Genomic DNA, 17,007 nt, shown 5'->3' on the forward strand with positions numbered 1-17,007 from the left:
ATTGGAAAAACAAGGATTAACCACTGCCCTTCAGGACGCCCAGCACAAGGCTGAGGCGGCCACCGCTCGTGCCGACATGGCTGAGCATGCAGTAATCGAGGGACAGGAAAGAATTGCTAAGCTAACCCATGCCGCCCAGTTCATGGCAGAGCACAATCACTCCAAGGTAGCTTCTGCAGACCACTCCGCTTGTAAGAGGGAGCTAGAGGCCCTAAAGCAGCACCTGGGAATGCAGCAGGCCGTAATCTCCGCCGTGCATCCCGCAGCCCTCTTGGCCCTCCCCGAAGGTAGTACCGACAACTGGTCACCCCCTTCGCCCCAGCCTGCGGAAGCCCCACAGCCCCTCCACCCAATAGCCACCAAGGAAATTGTATCCATGGACGAGGATGGCAGGAAAACAGACCGGGTCGTTAAGGAAACTCGCAATTGGAGGCCCGATGAGCTCCAATCCATAGCAGATCGCATGGGACCCCTAAACCGAGACACGGCCATCCAGTGGTTCACCCATGTGACCACCTCCCAGCCCTCCGCTAGTGGTTCCGATGTGGCCCAGCTGGCCCGCCAATGCGCTGCCCCTGAAATAGTCTCGGCCCTGAATGCCTATATCTCTAACCGAAGGTTAGCCACCCGCAGTCAGTACGGAGCAATTAAAGAAATTTGTGCATTCCTGTGGCCCACCAAGAGTTTGAAAGCCCTGTATATCGCGGAGTCCCAGAAACCTGGGGAGGACCCAGAGGCATATTTAGCCAGAAAGCAGCTTCTTGCTGAGCTAGCAGATGAAGTAGATTTAGATGCAAGCGATGTACCCGACTTTGATGAATTAGAATTCAGGAGAGCAGTCTTAGATGGACTCAATAGTACCACCCGCCTAGCACTAGCAGGAGTGGAGCCCGGGAGCATCTCATGGGGAGACCTGGAAGCTCGCATCAGAAGCATTGCTGGCCTGTTGCGAGAAACCGGCGCCATCCGCCATGTGAAGCCCCCGGCCTCTCGTAGGAAGGAGAGCGAGCCGATAAGTGCAGTCACCTATGCCAATCATGGCCCCCACTCTCAGTACCGACCACAGGGACGCAGCCCGTATCCGGAGGCAAGGGGAGGAATCCTGAGGGGAAGGAGCGGCAGCTTTAACCGGGGAAGGGGACCGAGGGACTACCGTCCAGGAGTTTCCTTTGCGCCCACCCCGAGTTACAGTTCCTCCTCCCAGCAGGGACCCCACGAGCCCCGATCACAGGATGCGCCCCTAGCCCCTTCTCACTCCCGAGCATCGCACCCGTACAACCATCAGGTCTACCCGCCTCCAGATCAGTCTAACGCTTGGGGAGCATCGCAGGGCGACCACGAGGGCTACCGGGACCGCGGCAGCACGCCCCAGTCCAGGGACTCCCTCAGTTGGGAATTATGGATGCGCCTCAAGAACATTGGAGCGAACATGGAGCTATTCGATGGAAAGCCCACGTCCGTTCTAATGAAGGCGATCATGGAGTGGGAAGACCAGCAGCAGCCCCCAGTACCCCCGTCGGCGCCCCCTTTACCGCCAGACCCTCCCTTCTCGAGTCCCCCGATAGCTGCGGTCCGGGAACGCCCGAGCCCCAACAACCCCTTTAGAGGAAGCGCCGCTTCCACCGATCAGGGTGCAGGATCAGAATAGGGTTGCCCCGAGTCCCAGTCTCCCTCCGTGGGCATAGTTGCCAAACTAAAGCCGGACACATGGGGGAGACCGACAGTAAAGGCAGGGATCGGGACTCCCGGGGAAAAGAAGAAGCCTGCCACTCTCCTTATAGACACCGGAGCTTCTCTTAATATACTCCGGCCCACCTTAGTTGCTAAGGGAACTCAGACCCCCACCACCATGCAGCTCGCCGGTTTTGGAGGCGGCACGCAGGAATTCCCGGTCTGGCAGGATATCCCCCTCTCCGTTGGGAACCTGGCCACCTGGATTTCGGCATGCGCAAACCGGGGAGAAGATGATGGACTTTTGGGCATGCCATTTTTCCGTGCCGAGGGACTGACCATCGACCTAGCAAATGGGCTCCTGTGGCGCATCCCAGGAGGCCCAGACTTCGTCAATGCAGTCCATCGATGCGCAGCCCTTAAGGCCCCCCTTCCTCTCGCCCCCATCACAGGAGACCCCTGGGTTCAGGACTTTCCTGAAGTATGGGTGACGGACAAGGCCGAGTGTGGGATAGTGAAGGGCGCCTGCGTCCTGATCGAAGGAAAGGATCCCCCTCCCCAAAGACAGTACAAGTACCCAGCAGAAGCTGAGGCAGGGATAGCCAAGACTATAGAAGGACTCCTTGAGTGGGACGTCATACTCCCGATGCAGTCCATCTGCAACGCCCCATTGTGGCCAGTTCTGAAAGCAGATGGAGTGACCTGGAGAATGACGGTCGACTTCCGTGCCCTGAATGCCACCACCCCTCCAGTTGCCCCGGTTGTGGCCAAGTACAATGAGATCCTGACGGCCATTGCCGCTGGGTCCCGGTTCTACTCGGTCATAGACCTGGCCAACGCTTTCCACTCCATCCGGTTGCATGAGTCTTGCTGGTACAAGTTCGCGTTCACTTTCCGCGGCCAGCAATACGCATTCAAACGGACACCCCAGGGATTCCACTCCAGCCCCAGTATTTGTCATGCCCATGTAGTTCAGATGTGGGAACGCCTCCAACCCTCCTCGAGGCCCCACGTACTGAGCTACGTGGATGACATTTTAGTCCACGCCCCCACGGAAGAATTAGCCCGCCAAATCACCAGGGAAGTCCCGGAACTCCTCCGCGAGACTGGGTTCAAGGCAAGCAGGGAAAAGGCCCAATTGGTTCAGACCAGCGTCAAGTACCTGGGTCTGACCCTGGGACCCGAGGGTCGCACCCCGGACGCCCAGCGAATGGAGGTCATTTCCAAGCTGCCTGCACCCACCGATATCCCCTCCCTCAGAGCCCTTCTAGGAACTTTTAACTTTTCCCGAGACTTCATCGAGTCCTTTGCAGACAAAGCTCGCCCTCTTTATGCTCTCCTCAAGAAGAACACTCCCTGGGAGTGGGGACCGGAGCAACAGACAGCCTTAGCCGAGCTAAAGCGCAGTCTGGCCGCAGCCCCGGCCCTAGCCCATTCAGATGTCACCCAGCCATTCTTTATCCAGTTAGCAGTATCAGACAAGAGCATAGGAGCCACGCTCACCCAGCAGCAAGCGGGAACCGCTAGAGTAGTAGCCTATGCCTCTCGCAACCTAACCGCAGTAGAAACTAAGTTTAGCCCATGCGAGAAGACATGCCTTGCTCTAGTTTGGAGTCTGACCCATTGGGAATTTATCATAGGAGGTTCACGTACCATAGTTCAAACCACTCACACGCCTCTCAAATATATTCTGTCTGGAAAGATACAAGACGGACAAGTCTCGAACGCCCGCATAGCACAGTGGACCCTGGCCCTGGTCAACCGCGGAGTAGAATTTAAAAAGGAGACCACCGAGCCACCAGCGCCCTATGGCCTAATAGTAACCGGGACCGAGCACGAGTGCCCCCTGGACCCGCCACCGCAGGTTGTCTGGCCAGTCACTTGGGGAGTCCCGCTAGAGGAAGCCCGACAGAACGGCTTCACATGCTGGTTCTGTGACGGCTCCTCCTTTCACGTTGGAGGCTCCCCTTGGACAGGTTACGGCGCCGTGCGAGTGAGCGACGCCCATACCCTCAAAGGTCCAGCTCGCCCCCATTCCAGCCAAGCGGCTGAGGTGCAAGCGCTTCTGGCAGTGCTCGAGTTTGAGCCCCCAGAAAGCCCACTTGCCATTTACACAGACTCGGATTGGACGGCCAAAGCCGCCACGGTCTGGCTCCCGGTATGGCAGAATCAGGGGTGGAGAGCTAGCGATGGGAAACCCGTAGCCCACCTACAGCTATGGCAGCAAGTAGCAGCACTCCTTCAGTCCCGCTCAGGCCCAACGCAGGTGACCCATGTCAAGGGACACCAGAAGACAAACTCAGAGACCGCTTATTGGAATGACCAGGCAGACCTCGCAGCCAAGGCAGCCGCCACTGAAAATGCTCCCCTACCGGAATCAGCCACCGATTGTCCCCTCCGCCCTGTCACCACCCGGGCACAAGCCCGCAGCCAAGCTCAGGGAACCGCAGGAACACTAGACCTAGCACAACTGCAGCTATCTGACCCAGAAATAACCGACCTCCTAGCCGCAGGAAGAGATCAGACAGGGAGGCTCATGATCAGAGAAGAAGAAGGCATAGTTTGGGCAGTAGATACAGCCGGCGAACGCCACTGGGTAGTGCCATTGGAAGTCAGGGCCGACCTAATTCAGTTCGTCCACGAGCAGGGTCACCGAGGCAAGGACCTGACTCTGGAAAGGGTAAAAGAGGTTGGTTGGTGGCCTGGCATGCGCACCGAAGTAGCGCAATGGGTAGACAACTGTCTGTCCTGCGCTATGGTCAATGCAGACCCCACCGGACCTAGAGCTCCCCTCCAGCATCAGAGAATTGACGGACCCTGGGCTCGCATACAAATTGACTTTATCGGCCCCCTTCCCCCCACTTCTCGCGGCAATCGCTACTGTCTCACTGTCATAGACCCCTTTAGCAAATGGGTCGAAGCGTTTCCGTGCAAGCGCAACAATGCAGCCACCACAGCCAAACTACTGTTCAACAATGTCTTTTCAAGATGGGGCATTGTGAGAGTCATGGACTCTGATTTAGGCTCACACTTTATCGGAGAAGTCACACAGGAGCTTTGCAAGGTGCTAGGCATCCAGCAACGTTTCCACATAGCCGGCCACCCTCAAGCTTCAGGCGCCATAGAAAGAACCAACCGGACCCTCAAGGAGGCTCTCCGCAAAATGGTTCGCTCCTCCGGGAGAGACTGGGATGAAAAACTCCCCATAATTCTAATGGCCATTAGAGGCACTACCGCAGTCCACGGGCTCACACCCCATATGGTAATGACAGGGCGAAGAATGCAGCTCCCGGAAGCCTTCTGGCTAGATACGCAGCTCCCTTCTGATATGCAGCCCGTAGTGATTAATGACGCTTGGGTCCAAGACCTGCTCTCATCCATACACGCCGTCCACATGCAAGTGGCCCAGAAGTTGGGCACAGCTCAGAAAGACATGGACCGCAAATTAGGATGGGTCAGGAACCCCAGGCAGTGGGAGGAAGGACAGCTCGTTCTGTACAGGAAGTTCTCGCAAAAGGCGCATTCACTAGCAGCCAAATGGCAAGGCCCAGTCCCCATCACGAAAAGAGTCTCCCCAGCCGTCTATCAGGTAGCTATCCAGAGAAAGACAGGAGGCACTTGGCTAAAATACTTTCACGCCTCTCAATTAAAGGAATGGAAAGGGAAGCCGCTGCAAACCGCCCCTCCTGTGTATGACCCTGGGGGAGCCGCCACCAGCCCAGCCCCCCTCTGCCCAGTGATTCGCCAGATATCCCTTCACCCTGGGCCAGAGATACCCTGTGTCCCCTTAGACCAGACCTTTGTAGCCCTAGTATAAAAGAAACAGTAGAATATACAGATATGGGTGCAAATGTTAAAAGTTTTTCCAGTTCTATTCTTTAACTTCATTAGGCGGGCCCCACAGTTGGGACCCTTGGGGAAGACACGGCAACCAAAGCCAAATAGGACCACCACCGAAAGTGATTCTTAATTGGATTTTAGAGCCGCATGTTCGGAAAAAATTACACAGGCAAAAGAGATTTGCTGTGTGTGAAAGTGGTTGGAGAGGCGTTAGCCCAGAGGTGCATACATTCCTTCGAACATAATGGAATCACCAAATAAGGTGATCCCTGTATTCGAAAATATATCACCCGCCGTGCTGGTGAAGATCCCGCATCTACGTAGATTCGGGGTCTCACCACTTTCGCATGATGGTCGGCTTTGGCTTTGAGGGCCGTGCCTCCCCTGGAAAAGGACCCCCAGATAGCCCAACATCCCTCTTTTACTAATGTTCATATTCGTCATGGTGAGTTGCTATACGGCGCCACCAGTCCGTACGCTTTAGTGCAAAGGTAAAAGACCCGCCAGTATTTTGTAAATATGTGACCTCTGGAATGTGTTATTGGGGTATGTTCGCCACGCACAAGGGGCAGCGTGCCTCATTTACATAGCCAGGATCCCCTACGCCAAGATGACCCCCGAACAGCCCAGACCCAGTGGCGCCGGCAGATCTCGGCCGCCTCCGCCGCTTTTCGATAAACGCCGCCGAGCGCCCTCGGCTCCACTTCGGCCCTTTCCGCCAGCAGCCGCCCGCCCCACGTAATCTTTTCCCTTGCCCGTACCGTACAAGGGAAAAGAAGGGGGGGAGACATATTGAAGTTATAATGAAGCCCTGCCAGGCCTTCCAAGTGAGGGCAACCTGAAAATAACCCACGCCCGTGTGCTTTTGCTTTGTGTGTTTCTTTCTTTTAACATGAAATTGGGGCCTCCCGAAGGAGTCCCTCCAAAAATTGATCCTAGGAAAAAATGGTCCGCCGAAATACATACAAGAGGTCCTGCAAAAAAGCAGAGGGAAAAAGGCAAAGCAAAAGCAAACCATCATAAAACATACCTTTAACCCTAACCACCCCTACTTAAAAATTATTTTAGAAAAATAGAACGAAGGTCCCCGTCTGCAGCAACCCTTATAGTTGCTGGATACCGCTCTCTAGTTTTTTTCCTTTTAAAACGGCAAGGCCAGGCCGAGCCGGACCGACAGCTCTCCGCCCGCAAAAATAAAATAGCCCACCGCCGAGCAAGGGGCACCTGGAGGCCACATAGTCTAGGCACCCAGGGACCCCTGGGGCGAGTTTGCATAATCCCGCCTAACGCACAGCCGACCCTTGCCCGACGTAAAGACGTTCCCCCCTGAAATATACACGCTTTAGAAAGAAGCCTCCACACAGGAGTTCCCCAGAGCAACAAGCTGGAAGGCTCGCTTAGTGCTCCGGGACTTCTCGTTCGAACCCCGCTTAACATACAGTGCTGGCAGAAAAACGCCCTCCCTTTTCCTTTTCCCTACTTCACCTCGCTCATCTATTTTGCTGCAATAAACTCAGGGAGCCTGTACTTATATCCGCAGGTCTCCCCAGGATATTTTCAACCACAAAAGGAAAAAGAAGGCCAGGAGATGAGGCACCTGGCTACTCTGTGTTTGCTCGTGCTGGCAGGCACCCTAATAGAGGGACGCCCGTCCAAATTAATGCCCTACCCCCACTGGAGATGCATCAATACCCTGGCAGGGAACGAAATGATGGTCTGCAAGGTTGTGCAGCAGAGCAATATGACCACCCCAACGGACCGCACTAACTTCCGCAGTTGCGAAGAGCAGTGGATCCGACCCCCAGAGTTTGTTATTTTATGTGTGGGAGTAAAAACTCTGTCCCAAGAATTAGTATGTTACTCGCCTACCGATACAGTTTCACCACTTGCTCCGATTCCTTGTATGTTTCTTCCCCGTATCAGGCCAGCCCCCACCGCAGTCCCGGTGGTAGACAAATATACCACCCCTGCCAATTTCGAAACCTCGCCATTTGTCACTGAGGCTTTCGGACCATACTGTGAAGTTATTCTAGTGTCGGCCGCAGTATGGAAGGCAGGAGACCCCTTCAGAATGACCATCCTACTAGGCACTACTGCCACTGAGTCTGCATCTGTCACTATCACGCCCCCTTCAGGCACAGTTCTCTCCTTTGCTATAGAGCGCTGGGAGAACTTGACCTGGATTGTAAAAGAGGAAGACCTAGCCAAACACGGCCCACCCGATTGGATACTGGTTCAGCAGACGCCCGAATGCCAAACCAAGCCCCTAGTAGAGAAATTTCACCGGCTTGGGCTGCTCTTTGTAAATTTGACTCACGAACCAGGCAATTATTCCCTGCTGATCCGGACCCAGGAGACCCACACCATCCAAATTGACCCTTTGATTGCTAGCAATGAACAATTAAGCCAAGGCGGCACGCATATAGTGGGCTCCCATGTTTTGAAAACTGACATTCGAGAGAGAGTTCTAGTCCGCCCGCAAATGTCTTTGAAAGAGATCCGCATAGACTTAGCTGAGCTAAATGTAACCCAGAGGCTGCCGCAGTGCGCTCCCTATCTGGAGGCCGGTAGCAAGGGTTGGAATGCATGGCTACAACTGTGGATCGATCCCTCCCCCTCTCTCTCGCGTGCCAGACGAAGCATTGCCGACTGGACTGCTCCTGCAGCCGGAGGCTTAGCAATCATGGATTCGGTCAACATTGAGACTCTCGCTAATAAGTTTGCCCATGTTACGACTAGCATCTCTGACTTAGGTAAACCAGTGGTGCAGTCCCTATATTCCATTTCAAATGGGCAACACGAGATCAGCTCCATTTTAGTTAACTGGGAGAGTCAAATTGAAAGAGATTTTTCTCTACTGCTCAAAGGAACACAGTCTTTTGAACGCAACGTGTCAATAGCCATGGCATGTATGCAAGCCCAACAATTAAACCAGGCTGTGGCCATGGGGCTAATTCGGCAAGCCACGGACGGGCATTTGCCCCTGGAAATTAAAAGATTGATTATGCCCAAATTGTCACCCATAGAACTGGAGCTTGAATCCTGGTGGTCTCTCGTAAATTCCTCATTCTCACCGACCACCCAGGAGCTTAAATTATTTTTATTAACGGCCAGTGCGCACGAGTCATTCCACGTGTATCCAGTCGTGCCTCTGGGACTCCAAGTCAGCGACACCGAAGTCCTCTACGCCCGCCACCCCGACCATTGGGCCCGTTTCACCCCGACCGGATGGCAGCTCGTCAGCCTCCAAGGGTGCCAGCATCGAGACCAGACCGGCTTCATTTGCCAGGACCAAGCCTTTGCACCTCATCACCCCTGTGTAGCCCCGCAAGTAGACGCCCTCAACGAGTGCTCTTTCGAGGTCGTCCGGGAGAACAGCTCCGCTGTGGTCTACCTTGGGAAAGGATGTGCCTGCGTGCGAACGGCCTGCGACTTTGTGATCCTGAACTCGTTCCAGCTCAAGCCCGTGATCCCGGGAGTCAACCGCTACTTCTGCAACCTGTCTTCGGTGGCAGCCTGCGACTTCACCTACACGGTGCCGGTCTGGACCCAAGAAGAGATCCTGGTGGCACCCTCCATCTATCGACATGTGAAGCCCATCTCCCTTGGCATCGGTCTGGAACTAATCCACGAGCTCCTGGCCCACCCCCAGCTCCACCGCACCCTCCAGAGCATCCAGAGGGACGGGGACACCACTGCTTTGGTTGTATCCCACAACGGAAAGGAGATTTTGGATCTTGCCCAGCGGATTAAGACCACCGGAGAGCACTCGTGGTGGGAAACCCTCTTTGGCTGGAGCCCCACTGCCACTGGAATTTACAATTTGGCTTTGCACCCGATCGTCGTTATTTTCGCCTTTCAAGTTTTGTTATGTGCCTCACTGCTGTATTTGGGCTGTTGGAGCCGCCGACAGCTCCAGCAACTCCAGCTGTCTTACCGCTTGGATCACTATAACCCCGACCTCCTCTTGCCTTAAGGGTTGTTCTTGGCGCCCTCCTTTAACCCATGTGTAGTTGCTTATGTTGTTAGGAACTATGATTATGTTTATTATGTGTATGAACCCGGCACCGGCCCCATGGACGCTCTGCTGCCAGACACCGCTCCGAGGCCCTCTTGTGGACTAGGGGGGGACATATTACTCCGCCTCCCAGCCCACGGCCCGTCTCCAAACGACCGCCAGCAACGCCACCGCCATGAGGACTAGAACTGTGTGTCCGAAGCCCTTCTTGCCGCTCATCGACCCTGCTCTGCGGTTTGACGCAGACAGCAAGGGGGGGTGGAAGTGTGTTTTGGAGCACATGGACTAAGCTTGCTTGTTCTTGTAAATATGCAACCCAGTCCAGCAGCTGTACTGCGGACTGAGCCGTCTGTGATCTTTGTAGCTCTATTGTTTTATGAATTTCTTTGCATTGCTTTCATGAATTTCACTCCCATGAATTTAGCCCCGAACTAGTCCCTCTCTCCAGCTACCGCAAGTGTGCCCATGAACTTTATCCCGATGAATTTGATTTTAGCCTTTTGAATTGCCTTCTTAACCCAACTCCCTCCGCCGAGGCAGTTCTAGTCTATTTATTATTTTATGAATTTGATTTTAATCCAGCCATATTGATTTGGGTTTTAATTGCAGAGTTTATTTTTCTGACCCCCTATGAGCCCTTCCGCCGCTTACCCCTCATGAATTGTTTCCACGCACTTGCTTTTACTCTTGCTGCTTTTATTGGTTTTAACCTCCCGAATCATTGCTTTTAATCCTATGTATTTATGTATTTATGGTTTTAATTATCTATGAATTGTTCAATCTATGAATTGTTCAACCCTTGATGAATTGGTCCATGCCCTGCTTGCACATTTCACTTTACCTTGTATGAATTGCTTTTAATCCTGCATTCATGAATTGACCCATGAATTGCCTTTGCTTTTAATCTTATGCCTATGAATTAATCCATGTATATGAATTGCGCCTGGTTTTTAATGCTTTTAACCCATCATGAATTACGTATGAAGTATTCCCATGTATGAATTGATCAATGTACACAAATATGAATTATTGCTATTTATATGCATGAATTGCTCATTGCTGCCTATATCACTATGAATTGCTATTACTTATGAATTATTGCTATTTATTCTGACGGTTGCACTTAGCGCACCCCCTGGTGTGAACCCAGAGACCTGCAGCCCATTGGCTGATCTAAATTGCACTTATTCGGTTAGGTGGTTCTCCAAACTAAATTTTTGAGTGACGCCTCCCCCTCCTTCCCTTCCCACTCCTTCCTCGCTCGAAGCTCGACCACCGGACATTGCCAACCACCTCGCCTTTGAAGTCAAGTTCGGAGACCCGCGCGCCTGACGTCCCGGGGTCTCCGAGGGGGGGAATTGTTGCCAAGTAGGCCCCCTCCCCTGCTTTAAAGCCTGCCATGAACTGTGTTAAAGTTTCCTGCATTACTGTTTCACTGCTGCACCAAAGACTGCTTTGCACGTGTGTGTTCTAATACACGTGTCAGTTTCCTGCCTGCGTGTCAATTACCTTGCTGCTGCTATAGACTGTGTAGTTTACTGACTCCATGTTTGGATATCTGCACGAAGGACTCTCTTTCTGGGCAACCCTGCCCTGCCCTGTATCTGGACTTCCCAGTGTGTGTTTGGACTCTGTTACAAGTGTGCCCCGTGCCTGCATTGCCATCTGCCACGGACCGTGCCTGTTCCCTGCTTTGGACTGTGTTTTAAAGTGTTGTTCCCGCTGCCTCCATGGAAGCCTGCCTCATATGGGCCCAAGCCGCTGCTAGCAGCCGGGCGCCAGCCGGGGAAACCTCCAGCGAGCCTGGCTAGGCGCTCCCTGGTCAGTTCCCGCCTGGAGCCTCCCGCGAGCCGGTCGCCAAGCTTGCCCTTGCTACCGGGCAGCCTGCTATCCAGCCCCAGCTATGCCCAGCCGGCATCCATGTTCTCAGGCACCCAGAAGACCCAGAGGAAGAAGACTGCTTTGAGAAGCCATTTCGGCGAAGCGGACACACCACGTCCGCAGCGAGAGCCCCTCGCCCCGCTCTGCATATCTTAGGAGCCGCCCCGGAGAAGGAACTAAGTGCCGACCATCCCAAGCACTTAAAGAATGCATCTCAAAGAAACCTCCGCATTCCAAAGCTGATGACATCAGGACAAGCCCTGTCCGCTGGAACATCCATTCAGCCCACTCGGATTTCCCCCTCCCTCTTTTGTCCCCTCTTCCTGAGGTGTCACTTATCACAATCTGATTACCAAAGTGGCCCATCCAAGCCATTCAGTAGCCCATTAGACCCTTTGTTTTAATCTGTGAGAACCACCAAGTACAGCACCAGCCCCAGGGTACGTTTTGGGGTATTTAAGCTGGTCCCCCAGACCACTCGGTGCCTCGGCCATTCCCTATCCAGACCTCCTTGCTGTCCGTCTGTGGTCCCAGTGCTGGCATTGGGCCACCCTCGCTGCCGTGTCTCTGCTTCGCTCCAGGTTTGTGAGTATTTCCCTTACCATCGTTGGGAACCCGCTAATGCGAACGTCTCTGTATTTCCTACTCTGTATTTCTTAGACCTTGTGTGTTCCTTGTATGATTGTGCAAGCTAGGCTTACGCTACACTCAATACACGTGTTTGGACCTTACTCCTTGTCTGCCTCTTTTTCACTAGAGTGTCTGGGATCGGGACCTCCGTATACATAGGTTATGATCCTCGCTTAATATTAATAGTTACAGACTGCTACAGCTAATTCCCCATTATAATAATAGAGCAGTTCTGGTAACAACTCCTCTGGATCTTTGACCTTGGTAACAAGGTAAATGAGTAAAGAGCAATGGAGAGAACCGAACATGAACGGTCACTGGCTTTTCAAGATGGCACATTGTTTTCACGGAAGACACCCTGTGACAAAACTTCTGCGCATGGCTCAAACATTGTTCCCTCAGCAAGTACATGAGTTGCAAAAATTGCAATTCCCCAGCACTCAAACGGCTCAAGTCCATCGAGGCCGTGCGCAACCCTGTTCAGAGCCTCTTCCCTCTCCACATACGCCAGCAACAGCTGCCACACAGCTTTTAAAGATTTATTTCAAACCCCAAACAGACAAATGCTGTCCAAACTCCCTTCTTGAGTTCTTTTTTTTAAATTTCCTTTAGCGCGCCCCCTTCATGTAGCGCTAACACAACAGGAGCCTTGCTAAGCCTGCTAAGAACGAAAGCAGCCATCGGTTCCCACCTGAACAGGCGCACAGCAGCAGTCTGCTAAAGCGGGCATACGACGGACGAGCACCTCCGTGGCCCCTGGCGGCCGAATTCAGATTGCGCCTTAGGAAGGACCTCCCCCCTCGGAAGCAATCCGCCATGGCCAAGCGGGGAGGGGGGAGCTGCAGGTGTCTCTCCAGAGAACCCCTGCCCTGCGGAGAGGAAAAGCAGGGGCAGCACAAACATTTATACGCCTGATCAATCCCTTGCCCTAGTTGAGGCAAACCGAAAGCCCTGGGGGCCTCTTTCCCCCAGTGCCAGGCACCTCTGCTTCAGAGGACATGGTGCTAGTTCTCCATGGCCTCTGAGCTCCACTTGGCCTCCTGCACACAGAGAAGGCCCCCCTTTCCCCTCCCTTTAGAGGATCCGCATCCTACCCAGCAAGGGGGCTGTAGGGTGCCTGGCAGGGGGGAGGGACGCTTCTTCTGCATGCCCCCTCTGCCAGGAATGGCTCTTCTGCCTAGAGACCGTTTCAATGCTCTCCTGGTCAGAGAGAGGGAAAAGGCAGCAGGAAAGAGCGAGCCAAACAGAGCCAAGCTACAAGTGACGCCTGACACAGGTCAGACACGTGTCAGCTTCCCTCAAGTTTTGATGGGAAATGTAGGCGTCCTGGTTTTACAGCTTGGCTCTCCATTACAGCTGCAAGACCAGGATGCCTACATTTCCCATCAAAACTTGAGGGAAGCTGACAAGTGTCCAACCTGTGTCAGGCGTCACTTGTAGCTTGGCTCTCAGGCCGAAAAACAAGCTGAAGTCAGGCTGAAGGATTTGCGTCATTCTTCACCAAGGCCAAATAAAGATGGAGCATCACATGAACAACACTCCAAACTCAAAGGAGCTCTTCCCGGCACCTGTGGAAGCCCCCCCCCACCTACCCAAAGGTCTCCTGTGGACACTCTCGGGACAATGGTTGTTGTGGGTTTTCTGGGCTGTATTGCCGTGGTCTTGGCATTGTAGTTCCTGACATTTCGCCAGCAGCTGTGGCTGGCATCTTCAGAGGTGTAGCACCAAAAGACAGAGATCTCTCAGTGTCACAGTGTGGAAAAGATGTTGGCAGGTCATTTGTATCTACTCAGGAGGGGTGGGGTTGAGCCGAGTCATCCTGTAAGAGTTTCCCAGGGTGTGGAATGCTAATGGAAGGAGGCTTCACTGTATCCTGAGGAGGTTCTTTTGCATATGGATTGGTGCTTGATGTGCTAATCTTCTCTGCAGGGCTATTGTCGAGTATAGAGTGTTTTGTTAGCCTGGTGTTTTTCAGAACTGGAAACCATGCTCTGTTCATTCTTAAGGTTTCTTCTTTCCTGTTGAAGTTTTGCTTATGCTTGTGAATTTCAATGGCTTCCCTGTGCAGTCTGACAAAGTAGTTGGAAGTGTTGTCCAGTATTTTGGTGTCCTGGAATAAGATACTGTGCCCTGTTTGAGTTAGGCTATGTTCAGCCACTGCTGATTTTTCAGGTTGTCCAAGTCTGCAGTGTCTTTCATGTTCTTTTATTCTTGTCTGGATGCTACGCTTTGTGGTCCCGATGTACACTTGTTCACAGCTGCAGGGTATACGGTATACTCCTGCAGAGGTGAGGGGGTCTCTACTGTCTTTTGCTGATCGTAGCATCTGTTGTATTTTTCGGGTGGGTCTGAATACTGCTTGAAGGTTATGCTTTTTCATAAGCTTTCCCATCTGATCAGTAATTCCTTTGATATATGGCAAAAACACTTTTCCTGTAGGAGACTGTTTTTCCTTGGTTGATTCATCCTGGGTTTGATTACTCTTCGGATTTCATTTCTGGAGTAGCCATTTGCCTGAAGTGCGTAGTTTAGATGATTAATTTCCTCATTGAGAAAGTGCGGCTCACATATCCATCTTGCACGATCCACTAATGTTTTCATTATGCCTCTTTTCTATCAGGGGTGGTGATTGGAGTTTTTGTGTAAGTACCGATCAGTGTGAGTTGGTTTCCTGTAGACCTTGTGACCTAACTGAAAGTTTGCTTTGCGGATGATCAAGGTATCTGAAGAGCAATCAAACCCAGCCACAGCTGCTGTCGAAACGTCAGGAACTACAATGCCAAGACCACGGCAATACAGCCCGGAAAACCCACAACAACCATCGTTCTCCGGCCGTGAAAGCCTTCGACAATACTCTCGGGACACCCTGGCACCCTCTGCTCTAACCAGCCCGCATGCCCATTCCTACAAGACACACCCAACTTCCCGGGGTCCCTTGCCTGCGACAGCTTTTATTTTGCTGAAATTCAACATTTAGCCCTGAAAAACCTGCATGGAAAGATCCGGAGAGTTTTCAGCTCTGGCAACACAGCGACACCCTCACCCTCCCCCAGCTACTTGGCCATGCATTTAAAGGGGGCATCTACATGACCTGGTGGCCCCAGGGTTTCCCCCTTTAAAGCAGATCTAATAAAACCCTGCTTTAATCTGGTTTAAAGTGGGAGACACAGGTTGACTGGGAATAAAGCATCGGTGTGAATGCTCTGCCTGCCCCCAATATAAGGGTGGGGGGAGTTATCCTATTCCCCCTCAGCCCACTTCCCCACTTCCCCAAGCTGAACTGCGCTGTAGTTACAGCGTTGCTCAGCTGGGAAAATGGAAGGGGGAATGGTAGGGGTTGTGGGCAGGGTGGGGGCCTAGGGAGATAGCCCTGCCTTCTCAGAGGCAAAGGGGTGTGTGGGGCTTGCCAGGACCCCAAACCCAACTCACGCCAAGAGTGAGCTCAAGATTTCAGGAGGTTCTGTCTTCAGGGGGCTCCATGGCTTGCCCTCCCTCCCGGACCCCCTGAAGTCAGGGGCTCTTCCTTGCTCAGGCTAGGCCGCCAAAGGATGAAGGAAAGCCTGGCTGCTCCCATGGAAGGAGGGGAGGCACCTGTGTCCAGCCCACCTGTAGGAAATGGGGAGGGGCCACCGTCCCCCATCTATGCCACAGAGCTGCCCTGTGTGTGGGCGAGAGAGAAACTTCTTCAAGGAGATCGCCAGGGATTAAATGCCCACCAAATGCGTCAGCAAGACCTGCCAAGGATGCGTTAGATGCAGGTTGGTCCTCTGGCGGGGGGCACATCATTGGCACATACGGGGGGCCTCCAGCTATAGACCCCCTGCAGAAAGCACTGGGCTGGGGGGGGGTGTCTCTGTTACACCCTTGCTGGGCTCATCTGCTCAGGACTGAACAGGTCAATAGCTCAGAACCCAGGGATGGCTCCGTCAGCTCTCGCACTCTCTTCCTTCTCTAAAAGGCGCAAAGGGGAAGTATTGCAACGCGCCTTTAGCAGAAATCAAGCATGAATGGCCGTTTCCACAGGGCCTTAAGTATAGCGCAAACCTCGCGCATACTATCGCTGTTCTTCTGTGAATACCTGTATTATCCCACTCCCGTTTTTTCCGCTTCATGACGCTTTTTAAGCATGTCGTGGGAACGACTGGAGAGGATTCTGAACTATTCGGAACCCTTCACCAGTGGGGAAGCCCACCCCCCTTTCCCTTTCCCAGTCTGTGCCGTCCGGCAGTCCAGACCAATTTAAAAAGAGAGAAATTTGCGCAACTGCGATGTTTCCATGGGCGGGGGGCGCGGGTGCCAGTTTGGCATGGGATCAGTAAATAGTGTGATTTATGCGCTGAGAGAAAGAGAACCTCTCTGTTCTTAAGAGTTTCCCTGGGTGGCCGTGGAATGGCGGAGTTCCGCCAGTCTGTGCCGGCCGGCAGTCCAGACCAATTTTTTTTTTTAAAGAGATTTGTCTGTGGCAACTGGTGGTTGGCAATATTGCCGTTTGTAACTCCCTGTGTTTTAATCATGTGTTGTGTTTTTAATGGCGTGTATTTATATTTTGTAAGCTGCTATGGGCACCGTGGAAAGGCAGAATATAAATCCTTTAAACAAGCAAGCAAGCGAATCAAGGCAGAGTGAAAAGGGGGCCCATGTTCCCCAGATTAGCAAAGGTCCTTTTCCATCCCAGATGGGCTTCAATTTAGCGGGGGACAGGGGTCTGACACGGGCATTTCTGCCTCACTCAGCCAGTGGGCCATCGCAAACATGCCTGTGGATGTGCAAATCTAATCGTTTCCCTCCTGGGCTGGAGCCCTCCGAAGCAGCCAGGCCCTGTGGAACATCCTCCCGGCACTTCCTCGGGACCGGTTGCTCACTTGCGCCTTGCAGCTGGCTGCATCTGTGGCCTGGCAGTCAGATTACAGGGTGCTCTGAAGCAGATTTGACAGTGTAGTTCCCCCCTCCCCTAAAGATATCAGCGG

The 17,007-nt window shown here is 53.1% G+C and overlaps 1 protein-coding gene across 5 annotated transcripts in view; it reads right to left on the reverse strand.

Moving 5' to 3' along the window:
• LOC129334755 (phospholipid-transporting ATPase ID-like) overlaps positions 1–17,007 on the reverse strand; it is an 89,905-nt gene that overhangs the window by 54,687 nt on the left and 18,211 nt on the right. The window contains exon 2 of one of the 5 annotated variants that reach the window (XM_054987046.1): positions 12,732–12,909. The exons of the other annotated variants lie outside the window; for them this stretch is intronic. Coding sequence (XP_054843021.1) covers positions 12,732–12,858 — 127 coding nt within the window. The 5' untranslated portion in view covers positions 12,859–12,909. The remainder of the gene's footprint in view (positions 1–12,731; positions 12,910–17,007) is intronic. 5 annotated transcript variants of the gene reach the window in all.

The sequence above is a fragment of the Eublepharis macularius genome, chromosome 8 (assembly GCF_028583425.1).
Source record: "Eublepharis macularius isolate TG4126 chromosome 8, MPM_Emac_v1.0, whole genome shotgun sequence".
In the NCBI taxonomy this organism is placed as follows: domain Eukaryota; kingdom Metazoa; phylum Chordata; class Lepidosauria; order Squamata; family Eublepharidae; genus Eublepharis; species Eublepharis macularius.